The following is a 14,802-nucleotide window of genomic DNA, read 5'->3' on the forward strand; positions in this document are numbered from 1 at the left end:
TTGATACTTACATTGAAGAGGATATGGATTCAAGAGGGCTCAAAGAAAAATATCATTAGTGGAATAAAGATTAATTATAGGCTCTATAGTTGGTATGAAAAGATTTGCATGATATAGCAGAAATAAGAGAAAATGAGAAAGAACTACAAGAATCACTTGCAGAGTTGAACAAACATCAGTTTATTCATCATTATTAATACCAGGAGAAATAGAAGACCTCCGTGGAGTCTAAAGAATTATCACAGGAGGCAAACACTGTTACACACAATGCCCATCAAACTGTGCTTTAAACTCATTCAATGCCAGCCAGGCTGGCCGAGTGGTTAGCGTATCCGCTCTCCAGCCAAAGGGCTGCGGGTTTGAATCCCTCCGTGGACATGGATGTTTGTGATTGTCTGTGGAAATAGTAGTGGTGGTGATCAGTGGTAGATGCTGTTGGTGTAGTTGGAGTCAGTTGGTGGAGACAGAGTTGTAGAGCAGGTGTCCTCCCTTGATGAGTCTTTGGACTCCCTGGCAAAAATAATAATAATAATAATAATAATAATAATAATAATAATAATAATAATAATAATAATAATAATATGTCTGCATTCACCACAATGGCAGGCAAAGCATTCCACCAACCACAGTCCATGCAAAGAACCTTATGCCCCTGCTCACACCCTCCATATACAACTTCCAGGTATGTCCACTTGTTCTATCTCCTTCCCCATTCTACAAAAAATATTTTTCCACATTAACCTGTTAACAACCCTTTACCAACTTACGAGGGTAGTCTGAAAAGTTCTCGGCCTAACAATGAAAAAACGAATTTATAATTTCAAAGTTATTTTTATTTTCCAACATAATCTCCCTTGAGATTAATATATTTATTCCAGTGATGCTCCAGCATCATTATCCCATCTCTGTAGTGGTTCTTAGTAAGATCTGTAAATTTCCCTCTACAGCTACAATCACCTCTTGAATTGAAGAAAAACACTGACCAGTGAGGAAGAGTTTTGGGAAGAGATATAGAAGTCAGAGGGAGCTAAATCTGGGAAATAGGGTGGATGTTCCAACAATTCATAGTGCAGATCCCTCAAATTTCCCATTACCAAATCACTTTTGTGGGCAGGTGCATTGTCCTGATGAAAGATGACTTTTTCTTCTGCAAACTGGGTCTTTTCTCATGAATTTTTTCATGTAGTCTGGTTAAAAGATCGGAATAATATTTCCAAGTTATTGTTTTACCCTTTTCAAGATAATTAATAAACAAAATGTCTTTAGCAATCCAAAACACCGATGTCATGACCTTTCCTGCTGTTGGAACCAACTTTATCTTTTTTAGTGCTGAACAACTGGCTTCTGTCCACTGTTTAGACTGCTGTTTGGATTCTGGTGTGTAATGGTGAATCCAAGTCTCATCCATAGTAATAAATCGATGCACAAAATCAGTTTTATTCTTGTTAAAATGCTCCAAGCACTGTTAAGAGATTTCATGCGACTGCGTTTTTGATCTGCTGTGAGCAAGTGCTGCACCCATCTTGCGCAAAGCTTTTCATATGCAATTCTTCATGCATAATATATCCTACACATTCTTTTTAAATGTCTGTAGTCTCAACAATTTCACTCACTTTGACTCTCCGGTCATCTAATACCATATCGTGAATAATGAAGGAGAAGAGTGCCCATAAACTTTTATAAATTTTGAATGCATTTCTTTCGCGTTAAAACGTTAAACCTTCTTTTACAAAGAATTTTATAACCGCACGATACTCAATTTTATTCATTTCAAGGGATACACACAACAGTTTTGCTTCAGACAGCTGTATAAAACAAACTACTTGATAGAATGACTTACAATTTCACATGGATGCTTATGACAGATGTACCAACTTTAGAAAAAAAATTTTTTTTTTCTAAAAAAATTGTCATCTATGGTTGAGGCCGAGAACTTTTCAGACCACCCTTGTAGATATCTCAGTCATATCTCCTCTCTTCCTTTTGTTTACAACACTTATTCCGTCAATCTGTCCTCACATCCTGCATTTCAAATACCAATTATGAGACTGATCAAGTCCTTATACAATGGAACCAGAACCTCTATTTCTTCAAGTTAAGGTCCTCTGCATCATTGCCATAATTTGATGTGATGTCTTCACAACTTGTGCAGTGTGACCTCAAAACTTCAGATCCTTGTCTACCACCACTCCAAGGTGTCTTATCTCCTCAAAATTTCCCAGAAGTGCCAAGTGTATAGTTTGCATCCCATTGTTGCCTACCAAATTTCAGAACCTTACGACAGTTAATGAACAACAACAACAAAGAAAAGAACTAAAGTAATGAAATATAGCTGGAATAGAGAGCAAATTATAAATATCAGTAAAAGAATTTATCTATCCAATAAGCCTTCATCAGATAAACAATGTGGAAAAGACATGAGAATAGGAATAGTGCAAGGAAAAAAGGCCAAAAGAAAAGAACGCTCTTACTGTTAACCCGCCGTTAGTAAGGTGGGGTGTCACAGACCCCAAAGATTTTAAATTGACTATAACTTTTTAACAATGCATGGCAGTGTGTCATGCCTCAAGTATAGCTTCCTCTCCTGTAACCTGCTACTCAACACCATAGATGACAGGCTGTTGCATGCAAGCACGTTTAGTGTGCAAATATGTTTTCGTAAATATTTAGAGAATATTTTCAGAATAATATCTTTTTTTTTTTTACCAGATGAGTTATGAGCAGGAAGAATAGAGGTTACGTCAACTTATAGATGACACTTTGACAGATGAGGAGCCGTTTAGCGGAGATGATGATAGTGAAATTGATTTAGAATTAGTCAGTAACCATCAGTTAATTTTATGGATCTGCATTTTTATTCTGTAAAATTACAGGACACTTAAACAATACGTTATCTAATATTGATTAAAAAGATATGGATTTCTATAATACACTGCATTATTTGGGTGGGTCTGTGGGACCCCACCTTAACACTTTTGTTACATTTTCCCACCTCACCAGCACTAGGTTAAAAAAAGAAAATCATTGAATACGAATGAGCACTTTCTATTGAAAGCTTTTTCTGAAGGCCTTCTGTTGATCAGAGACATAAAGATTTTTTTTAAAAAATAATAAATAATAAAAAAAATAAGACTTTTAGCATTCAGTGTAGTGTTTGTGCTTAATTCTGAAGATTGCATGGACATAAAGCCACAAATAAAGATGTATTAAGAAAAGTAGAAGAAAAAAAGGAAATACTATATATATTAAAAATAAGGAGAAATATCATAATGGGACATCTACTACACATTCACGTTACCAAATTGTAAAATTAATTGCACAAAAAGTGAAGATCATCACTATCATTATCAACATCTCGTGCTACCCACCAACCAATAGGGGGAGAGAAGAAAATCATTACTATTATTATTATTATCATTTATTATTATTTTTTATTTTTTTGTGACTTCCACCTACGAAATGTTGGAAACTATGGTACATTAATACTATGGGTGGTACTAATGAATATTTTTTCTTAATTTGAATTTTATTCATTTATTTTTATATTTTATTTACATGTAGAAAGTTTTTTACCTAGGGTATAATATATGTTAAAGATACCAAGTTATTTTAAATATAAACTTGGTTTTTTACACCATTTCCCAAGTAAGCAAAGACAAGTCAGTCAAGTTTGTGCCTGCAAGTGTTGCAAGTCTAGCTGCCACTGCACGTAGTGCAAGTCCAAGGCAACTCGTGGTAAAGGTAGAATAAGCTCTGATCACTATTCTTAATATTTACCCTTAATGCACAGCCCATCTCTTTTTGAGGAGATGTATGATGCTATGTATTAAAGGCAAGGGGCCACTACCCAGACCGGTTTCGACCTTTATTGAGGTCTCATCAGTGGGAGCCAGGCTAAGAAATACTAAGTTTTAAGTTATGCAGAGCTTATAAATATTTTACCAACACAAGTTACCATAAGGTGCTTTGACCTTATTAAATAAAAATCTCAAGATGAGAGATAGATGTAGAAAGTTTTTTACCTTGAGTATAATATATGCTAAAGATACCAAGTTATTTTAAATATAAACCTGGTTAGTCCAGAAACCCCCACCGACCAAATCTGAAACTTTTTCAAGCTACTTCACATGTGAAGTAAGCTGGAAAGTGATCTCATATTAGAGAGCAAAATTCATCTCCCACCTAAAGACAATCACATTCCCAATAGCAGGATTCAAACCTATAGCTGAAGAGCAGATATTATCTGACAGGCAATCAGCCTGTAAGATATATATACATATAATGCTGATAGTCTCACTAGTTTCACAATGATGAATGGAAGTATTTTGGAGCTGTGCTCTTAAGAATAATTATTTAATTTAATTAATAGTTTTGTTGTTGATTTTAAGTTATTTTATATCATTTACTATTAGCAGTAAGGCATTCACTGTCAAGAATGGTACTCTTTAAGTGAGTAGCATGAAAAGTTTCAGTTCCTCTAAAAGATTGAGTTTTGTGCTAGATTTTATACTACTATGACAAGTACCTAGTCTAGCCATAAATGCTGTTACAATTGGAACAGTACATAAACCTTTAATCTATCAATAAATCATTTACAGCTTTCAGTACAGTCCCTGCTATGTGGCCCTTGCCATGTGTGCAGGATTTGAGTCCGGAAGGTCCGCTGCATGCTGTGAAACAAGGTGTTATTCAGGGACCATACCACAGGTTAAAACACAGTATCTTGATCAGTTCCTCTAAAAGATTGAGTTTTGTGCTAGATTTTATACTACTATGACAAGTACCTAGTCTAGCCATAAATGCTGTTACAATTGGAACAGTACATAAACCTTTAATCTATCAATAAATCATTTACAGCTTTCAGTACAGTCCCTGCTATGTGGCCCTTGCCATGTGTGCAGGATTTGAGTCCGGAAGGTCCGCTGCATGCTGTGAAACAAGGTGTTATTCAGGGACCATACCACAGGTTAAAACACAGTATCTTGATATACTTTTTTGACCCCTTTCTCACATAAATGCAACTTGGATACCCCTGATATGTCTCCTCCCCACCAAACAATCACTAACGCTGGGTGATTATTTCTGAATCCTGGATGCTATGGTACTTGCTGTGTGACCATCTGAGGCATATACCCAATAATTTTTGGGGTTAAATGACTCTTGAATGGTGATAATCTTCTCTTCTGTGAAGAGAATATCCATGTGTTCACGTACTGCTGGAGAAGTGCCTTTCATTTTATCACTCCCTCCCTCTTATGTTGTGGTGTTAGCAAGTGTCCAATAGAATGACAATTAGATTTGATCAAATTCCAAAGGAGTGGAAGGAAATCAAGACTGTACTTTTCATGAAGAAGGTGACAGAATTCAATCATCAAATTATAGGTCAATCTGTGTGTCAGGTGTTGTGATTATATTGTTGGAAAGATTCATGAGAATCAAGATCCAGAATTAGGTCGACAACAATGGTATTATTTTTGCTAGACAGTATGGATTTGCTAAAGGGAGGTCATGTTTTAGTAATCTACTTACTTATTACAATAAGGTGACAGCAGCAATGGATGTGGGAGATGAATACACAGTAGTATGCTTAGACTTTGCAAAGGCTTTTAATAGATTACCTCATGATAAGTTGGTAGTCAAACTAGAGTGGATGGGTTTGGATATTACACTAGTACATTACAATAATGCATCTCCAATCAGTTGTGCACTAGTGATTAGAGATTGGCTGTCTGATAGGTATTGACCAGTTGTGTATGGGAGAGCAATATCCCAGAAGAGGAGAGTCACTAGTGGTGTGTCTCAGGGGTCTGTTTTAGGGCCATTGCTCTTTAACCTGTATGTTAATGATATTGGGGAAGATTTGAATGAGGATATTCAGTTGTTTGCAGATGATGCAAAGTTGGGACAAACTATGAGGAGTAGAGCAAATGTTGTGGCCTGACAAGAAGACATGAATAGACTGAATGAATGGGCACTGGAGTTGGAATGCCAGTTCAATGTTGCAAAATCTCTTCTTTCTTTCTTAATCTTTCCCTCTTTTACCTTCATGGTGTTGAGGATTTCTGTTCCTTATAACTGTAACCATTATATGATGATAAGGTGGTTTTCCCTATGCCTCCCAGTGTATCCTATGTCTGTAGAAGTGTTATGTTCTTGAGGCTGGTTTCCTGCTTGAGGGAGGAAAAACTTCAGTTAAACCTGGGAGAAAAACCCTGCAGTCTATGCTCAAGACTGGCTAACTTGGCTATGTCTGAGAAAGATCCTAAGCTGCTCACATCAGCAATAGGAATCAAACCCAGGACACTCCTTTCCCAGGCATGTGGTTATAAAGTGCATAGTAGCCACTCGGCTAACCACATGGACTGTTGCAAAATGTAATGTTTTAATATTTGGAAAACAAAGATGGGGTGTAGAATTTACCGTTGGTGGGGATGTATTTTTGGAGGTGGAGGAAACAAGAGATCTTGGAGGTGATTGTGGTTAAAGATCTGAAATTTAGAAAATAAATTGCCAGAATTGTGAAGACAACACAAGTTGTAATGATGTGGAGGACACTTGTAGAAGTAAGTAGCTTTTAGTTCTATTGCATAAGGTTCTGATTAGGCTGCATATGGACTACTATGCACAGATTTGATCATCTGCTTTGAAAAGGATGAAGAGATGTTGGAGAAGGTCCATAGGCAATTTACAAAAATAGTTTCTGATCTGTGGAATGTTGAATATGAAAAAGTTGACTGATGCAGTTTAGAGTCTAGTGGATAATATGGTACAGACATACATGTCAGTAAGGGTTTGTTATAGGATTAATGTTGAAAAGGTTTTTCATAAAGTGGTGGGAGATTGGAGGAGAATAAGTCATACCTTTAAGCTATATAAGAAGGGCGTGAGCAGGGGAGTGAGAAGCAGATTTTTTTGCATGAAGAGTTGTGAATGATTGGAATGTATTGCCTGAGAGTGTGGTGTATGTAGAGAATGAAAAAAGCAACCTCCTAGATGAGTCTGTGACTCCATGGGGTCTTAAGATAATAATAATAATAATAAAGACTGTGACGTAAAACTCATATATGCCATTTAATTTGTTTATCAATAATTTTGCCATAATTTCCTAGTGCAGACTTACAAGTTCATGAAGCTGTTGTCCATATGTGTGTTCTTTGCATCTTACCCTTGCAGAACTGCCAGCCGGTCTGTAATACCCATGCTACATGAGCATTGAATGCTATAAACCTATATGGCTAAAACAAAGAGGAAAAGGAGACAGAAAACTGCAATTTTGCAGTTTTCTGTCTCAAAAATATGAGGTACTTTTTAACATACATGACAATAATATTATGATTTTCATCAGAAGGTTGAATTGGGCAGCAGCCTGATAAAAAAATTAATGTTGTCTTTTCAGTAAATTTAATCATATCATCTGTAGGAAGTATAAATCTTGTCAGTTATTTTCTTAAACCTTTGATAAATGAGTCATGAGTCTTAGGCATTGCTCATTTACAAATGACAAATTGTGAACTATCCAGAAAGGAATAAACGTACTCTTACTATGGAGTACATTCCATTTTCTGACTTATGATCAGTGTAGATAAAAGCAATGTGACTGTTATCATGCATGCCACTTAATATTATAAAAACAAAAGTCACACTTATTATGTTATAGGACTATGTATATGTCTCTTGACTTCTGATCCTACCAAATCACAAGTCAAGAAACTGAATAATCTTTAAGACAACATGACTTCATCTCATGATGAAACTGTTAACAAACTCTGCATTTTTCATGGCAGATCTACCAGTTCGTCTGGATTTCTTCCCCCCCCCCCATCCAATTGTCAGCTGTATCAGTAACCTGTACTTTTTTGTCAAATTATAATTTTAATCTCATCTGTTAATGGAATATGCACTTACTAGAGTAAAAATACACTGCAATACTTCTGATTTATTTCAAGCATTAATAACTTTAAACTGATTAAGGGCCATTTAATTGCAAGCTGTCAGGGTGATTGGAAGGTGGGGATGACCTCTTATGGGGATAGATACAGAAAACATGGGGGGAGGCGATGTGGTATTTTGCAGTGTCGAGGATATGTTGAGGAACAGAATGCAGTTCTGTTATTGTGTAAGGCAATGATTATACCACTTCAGGATCTTGTGAACTGGAGTTCATTTGTAGTCTGTTTATGTTTGTTAATTGCTAGTTTGCAAGCTGTTGCTAATACTTATTGAAACTTCAACTTCCCCATCGTTGTATGATAGGTTATATGCTGATATAACTATGGTTAATTAAATAGAAAGAATTAAGAAAAAACATTTACAATATTTTTGTTGTTCTTTTAGATGCACAGAAGGTTATTTTGGTAATCCATTAGTGTCTGGAGGTTATTGCCAAATGTGTAATTGCAGTGGGAATGAAGATAGATCAGTGCCTATGTGGTGTGATCGTTTAACTGGACAGTGTTTGAAATGTTTGAATAATACAGGTGGTTGGAACTGTCATGAATGTCTGGATGGACATTATGGAAGCGCATTGCATCACGACTGCAGAGGTAAGTTGTATTCTTTATAATATGATATGATGTTTTTGATACTTTCCTTATGACATAACAATAACTCTGAAAACATAGGAGACTAATTGTCAACAGTAAACTTTAAAATAAAAAAAGAGCCTACAGGCATAATGTCATCATATAATAATTATATGTAATTATATTATTATTTTTATTATATAGATAGTCAGTCATCCATTCTCTTTACATAGTTCCTATTATACCACTCCTTATTCAAATTTTCAGCACTCACAACTAGCTCTGGCAATCCATTCCACTCATTCAGAACTCTCCAAGCAAAGAACCTAGTCCACAGACCCTTATTAACAACACTCTTTCACAACTTCTAGAAGGTAACCTGTCAATTTTATAGAATCTCTTTAGCAACATATAGGTTTCTATCATGTCCCCCTCTCCTCTGCCTGTCAACTAAACTGTGCGACCTGCACATCTTCAATCTATTCTTCTAGGAAGCACTCCATAGACCTGTCACTAGCTTGGTTACCTGTCTCTGAATTCTCTCCACCACATCTTGATTTTCAAGAAGCCCAGATGACCAGATTTGTGCAAAGTAGTAAAGAGGGACAATAACCTCTCTATCTTTACTTGTTAGTGTGTTCTTCCACATCGAAGAAGTAATCCATTGAGCTATTTTGTCCACTTTTGCAATATGTCCTCTGAACTTCAAATCTCTATCCACCATCATCCACAGATCTCTAACCTCAACAATTTCCTTTAATCCAGTACCATCAGTATGATACAAAGTATGTTATTTTTTCATCCAGGACAACCATTCGTCCTTTACCCACATTACCAATTTATATAAAGGAAATTGTTGAGGCTAGTGATCTTATCACCTTTATCAACTATTACCCACCCCCATTTTTCATGTTCAGCAAACATAGAGAGTACTCCCTAGTTAGTCACCCTGATTCGTCTTGATACCAAGCTATTTTAATTATAAACCTGGTTTTAATCCATTTCCCAAGTAAGCAAACAGACAGGTAAGTCAAGTTTGCCCCTGCAAGTAGTGCAAGTCTTAGGCAACTCGTGATAAAGGTGGAATAAGCTCTGATCACTATTCTTAGTATTTACCCTTAATGCAAAGCACATCTCTTTGAGGAGATGTATGATGCTATGCATTAAAGGCAAGGAGCCACTACTCAGACCGGTTTCAACCTTTATTGAGGTCTCATCAGTGGGAGCCAGGCTTAGAAATACCAAGGTTTAAGTAATACAGAGCGTATAAAAAATATTTTACCAAAACAAGTTACCATAAGGTGCTTTGACCTTATTAAATAAAAATCTTAGGATGAGAATTAGATGTAGAAAGTTTTTTACCTTGGGTATAGTATTTTTACATATATATGTATGTATGTATGTATGTATGTATATATATATATATATATATATATATATACACACACACACACACACACATACATATATAGTTTTATATATTGTGTGTGTATATATACACTACTTGGAAAGAAGTCGATGGACACTGTGTGAGGATCACTTACCATGAACATACAATAATGATCAATGGGACTTTTGCATGTAAGGAGTCTCGCACTTTTGTGGTGTGGACATCCCTAGGACTCTGCAGAGCCCTTATCTCAAGTGTGGTGATGTTCATATCAATAAACCATGCAGTTACAGCAGCAGCATTATGACACAGTGCATTGTCTTGCTGAAAGAGACAATGGTCAGATCAGTAGAAACACCACAAAGTAGGAAGCATTGCATTGTCCAGAATGTTCAGATAACTCTTAGAGTTCAATGTTCATGACACCACAAACAAAGGTCTGAAGCTGAACTAGTAAAAACAGTTGCATACCTGCACACCACCACTTCCGAATGTCATAATTGGGGTTATGTACTCCGATAAAGGATGTTCACAGGGCATCTGCCACACCCACACCCATCCATCCATCCATCTTCTCAGTAGAGAGTGTAGCATGATTTGTTGATCCAGAACATGTTTGTGGAAGCTTCCACATGGTTGTGGAAGCTAGAGAAGCTAGCATCTATTTGCACCACAAATATGATGGTTCGGTAATGTGGAGCTTGCATATTGCAGTCCTATCATGGAAACCCATGTTCTGAGACTAGGTACTGAATATTTTTGTGCAGCCTCATGTTTGAGTTGATGCCCAGAATTCGCTTGTGTTTGCAAGCGAATGATGCTGCTTTTGACATATTATCCTTAGTAGTATCCTATGGTAATGTTTGGTGTGAGTGGTGGGTCATCCACTGCAGGTAGTACTTACAGTTGACTCCCTGCACTTACATCTCAATATAGTGTCATCATATTCCTTCAGTTTATACTGGCTACAAACACATGCCTTGTTACATAGCATGATGCACCTTGCTCATGTTGCTCATGGGGGGAGGTCCTCTCCAAGCAGCATACATTGTGCGTGGTGTGTGTGTGTGTGTGTGTGTGTGTGTGTGTGTGTGTGTGTGTGTGTGTGTGTGTGTGTGTGTGTGTGTGTGTGCATATAATATATAGGAAAAAGAGAATATGTACCATAATGTGTGTATATATTAGCTTGATATACAATTTTTCTCTCCACACACTTCAAGTGATTTATTATCATTATTATTATTACCCAAGACCCTATGAAGTCACATGCTCATCTCAGAGGTCCTCTTGTCATACACACAGCTCATCATGGATGAGGCAAAGTTAGGATGAACCATGTGTTGTGGCCTTACAAGAAGACTTGAATAAATTGAGTGATTGGGCACGGGAATGGGGATGCGAGGTCAATGTTGCAAAATGTAAGGTTTTAAAATTTGGAAAACAAAGATGGGATGCAGAATTTATGTTTGGTGAGGATATATTTTTGGAGGTGGAGGAAGTAAGAGATCTGGGGGTGATAGTGGATAAGGATCTGAAATTTATGGGACACATTGCGAAAATTGTGAAGACAACACAAAGGCTTCTGGGAATGATGCACAGGACTGACTTGTACAAGTAGGGAGATTCTTGTTCCGTTGTATAAGGTTTTGATTAGGCCACACATGGACTATTGTGCCCGGATTTGGTTACCTTGTTTTCAGAAGGATGAAGAGATGTTGGAAAGGGTACAGAGGTGACTAACTAAGGTAGTTCTAACCTCTGGAATGTTCAGTATGAGGAAAGATTGAGAAGATGAAACTTGCAGAGTCTGGTGGACAGGAGGAAGAGGGGAGATATGATAGTGACCCACAAGTTAGTAAGGGGTTGTTATAGGATCAGTGCTGGAGAGGTTCTACAGAAAATAGTGGGAGATCAGGGGAGAACCAGAGATCATGCCCGGAAACTGTATAAAGATGGTGTGAGTAGAGTAGTGAGAAGCAGGTTTTTTTCATGCAGAGTTGTGAATGATTGGAATATCTTGTCTGAGAGTGTGGTGTCTGCAGAAAATTTGAGTGTGTTTAAAGCACGGTATGGCGAGCTGTGTGTATGACAAAAGGATCTTCTAGATGAGTCTTTGGTTTTCCAAAGATTCCAAAAAGAATCCTAAGGAGTTCTTTCGATATGTAGCCAGCAAAAGAAAGAATGATTATGGAAGGATGACATTGATTGGAGAAAATGGTATAAAGACAGCTGTTGCGGAAGATGCGGTGGACATACTTAATGAGCAGTTCATAAAGGTCTTTGAATCTTGTGAATGTGATTTCATGGAGAGATTGAGAGTAATTGATGATGTGGAGGAGAGACTGACTGTAAGTGAGCAAGAGGTGTATGAGGTATTGAGCAAACTAGATGTAAATTTGTCTGTGGGACTTGATAATATATCACCACGTATTCTGAAGGAATGTGCCATGGAGTTGATGCTGGCCTTGACATATTTTTTTAATACAAGTCTTGCACTCGATAAAGTTCCTAAGGAGTGGAAGGAGGACAAGATTGTGCCACTTCATAAAGGAGGTGATAGAACTCAAGCATCAAACTATAGGCCTATCTGTGTCAAGTGTTGTAGTTAAGTTGTTGGAGAAGCTTGTGAGAACTAGGATGCAGAATTGGGTTGAAAACAATGATATTATCTTTGATGGACAGCATGGATTTGCTAAAGGGAGGTCATGTTTTAGTAATCTACTTACTTATTACAATAAGGTGACTGCTTCCTTGGACAGAGGAGAAGGATACACAGTAATATACTTAGATTTTGAAAGGCTTTTGCAACGATTTTGCAAAGATTACTGCATGATAAGTTGATAGTCAAACTAGAGCAGATGGTCTAGTTTGATTATCAAGTCAAAATGTAATCTATCAAAAGCCTTTGTGAAATCTAAGTACAGTCTTCCCTCGACTTACTTCCAGGTTCCATTCCATCCAGCAGGATGTAAGTCGATACATTAAATCAAAAGAGTTATTGGGGTTAGGGACTGAATCGTAATAACTATACTCTCATTTTAATTTATTAACCTTATTATAAAACTATATTGTGTGTTACTGCCACTATAAAACAGAGAATAATCACCCAAATCTTCCTCCACAATCACATCTACATTACCTTCCCTGTGTAAACGAGCAGGCTATGGCTCTTTTGGTGTAACCTTTGTGTTTTTCTTTTTGATGAAAATGTCCAATTCCTTTACTTATTCCTCTTCTTTTCATCATAAATTTGTTCATAGCAAGCAAACATGTCATGTACTTTCGTTTCTATTATTAAGTAGCATTCAACATTGGGGCCCATGTCTTCAGCCATTTTGAGAACATCGCTAACTGCAAAGAACATTTCTGCAAGACCCTTCACTGTAAATTGTTTAACTACCTCTTCCTATTTCTCTTTTCCCTCTTCCTTTTCTCGTTTTTCCTCTTCTGCAACAGTTGTTCCTCCAGTTTGATCAATTCTTTGTTAGTCAACTCTTCAGGGGAACTTTCTATGAGTTGAATTATGTCGTCATCGTTCACTTCGAGATTCAGATTGTTTGCTAGGCCCACTATTATAAACTTCCAAAATCATGCACAAACCTTTTTAATGTCTTTTTCCATATGCCACTCATACATTGAGAGATCACTTCGTCCCAAGCCACAGCAATATTTTTAATAGCATGATGAATATTTTCCAGAATTGCATGAGAGTCTGGTCATTTCCTTCAGTACAGAAATGGCTTGTGAAAATGTTCTCCGGAGATAATAAGTCTTAAGCACTGCAAGAACTCCCTGATCCATCCGTTGAATCAATGAAGTAGTGTTTGGAGAGAGAAATATGACCTTAAGCTTGGTGAAGATCACTGCTATAAGACAGATGACCTGGAGCATTAAATTTTGAATTCTACATTTTCTTTCACACAATAGCTTTTTATTTCACTCACATAACAGTTGATTAAGGCATCCTCAAACAATTTTTGAGTTATCCATGACTTCTTATTGCTCCAATAATGAACTGGGAATATGCTTCCTAATGTTTTTGAAGATTCGTGGGTTCTCACTGTGCCACATCACAAATGGTTTCAGTTTATATCCAGCCACATTGCCCATAACAGAATCGTAATACAGGCATTAAGAGCTTTAAAACTAGGTATAGATTTTAGCTTTTTATGGATGAATGTCTGCACGGACATTTTTTTCCGAAACAAGGATGTCTCATCCATATTAAATATTTGCTGTGGCAAATAATATTCCTCCATAATAATTTCATCCAATTTTTCCACAAACTCCTTGGCAGCCTTCTCATTACTTACAGATTCACATACATTTTCACATTATGCAGTGCAAAACTCTGCTTGAATCTCATGAGCCAACCGGAAGAAGCGTTGAATTCATAGTCATAAACGGGTTCTGCTTTCTCCTTCAACATGTTGAAGAGACTTAGCGGTTATTGTCACAATACTAGGGGGGGTATGCGGTTTTCATTCAGCTCCTCTATCCATGATGCAAGTAGCTTTTCCATATCACTGATATGACCTTGTCATTGCTTTGTCACTATCGTCGATTTAATGGAATAGATCCTTTCACAGCCTCTACGATTTTATCTTTATTTTTCAAAATGGTCATCACTGTAGAATGAGACCATCCAAAGTCATGTGCAGTCAGAGTGATGTGCTTACCAGCTTCTTGTTGCTTTTTAACTTGCAACTCTTCTTTTCAAGATCAATTGCTCACCTCTTTTTCTGTGATTCTTCACTAGGTTTTGCTTGTGTGTGTAGGGGCATGTTGCACAAAAGATGTTGCGTGAAATATTTAATGATAAATACACAATTAAACCATTTTGCCGACTGCCGAGGGAGGTTGCCGCTGAAAGCACTGTTGCCACTGTGC

At 37.0% G+C, this 14,802-nt stretch overlaps 1 protein-coding gene across 1 annotated transcript in view; it reads left to right on the plus strand.

Moving 5' to 3' along the window:
- LOC150095284 (laminin subunit alpha-1-like) overlaps nt 1-14,802 on the plus strand; it is a 1,249,242-nt gene that overhangs the window by 383,099 nt on the left and 851,341 nt on the right. The window contains exon 19 of the mRNA XM_090410638.1: nt 8,335-8,543. Within this exon, the coding sequence (XP_090266764.1) occupies nt 8,335-8,543 (209 nt within the window). The remainder of the gene's footprint in view (nt 1-8,334; nt 8,544-14,802) is intronic.

The sequence above is a fragment of the Typopeltis vanoorti genome, chromosome 20, assembly GCF_054136105.1.
Source record: "Typopeltis vanoorti isolate ZY-2024b chromosome 20, IOZ_Tvanoo_1.0, whole genome shotgun sequence".
Classification (NCBI taxonomy): domain Eukaryota; kingdom Metazoa; phylum Arthropoda; class Arachnida; order Uropygi; family Thelyphonidae; genus Typopeltis; species Typopeltis vanoorti.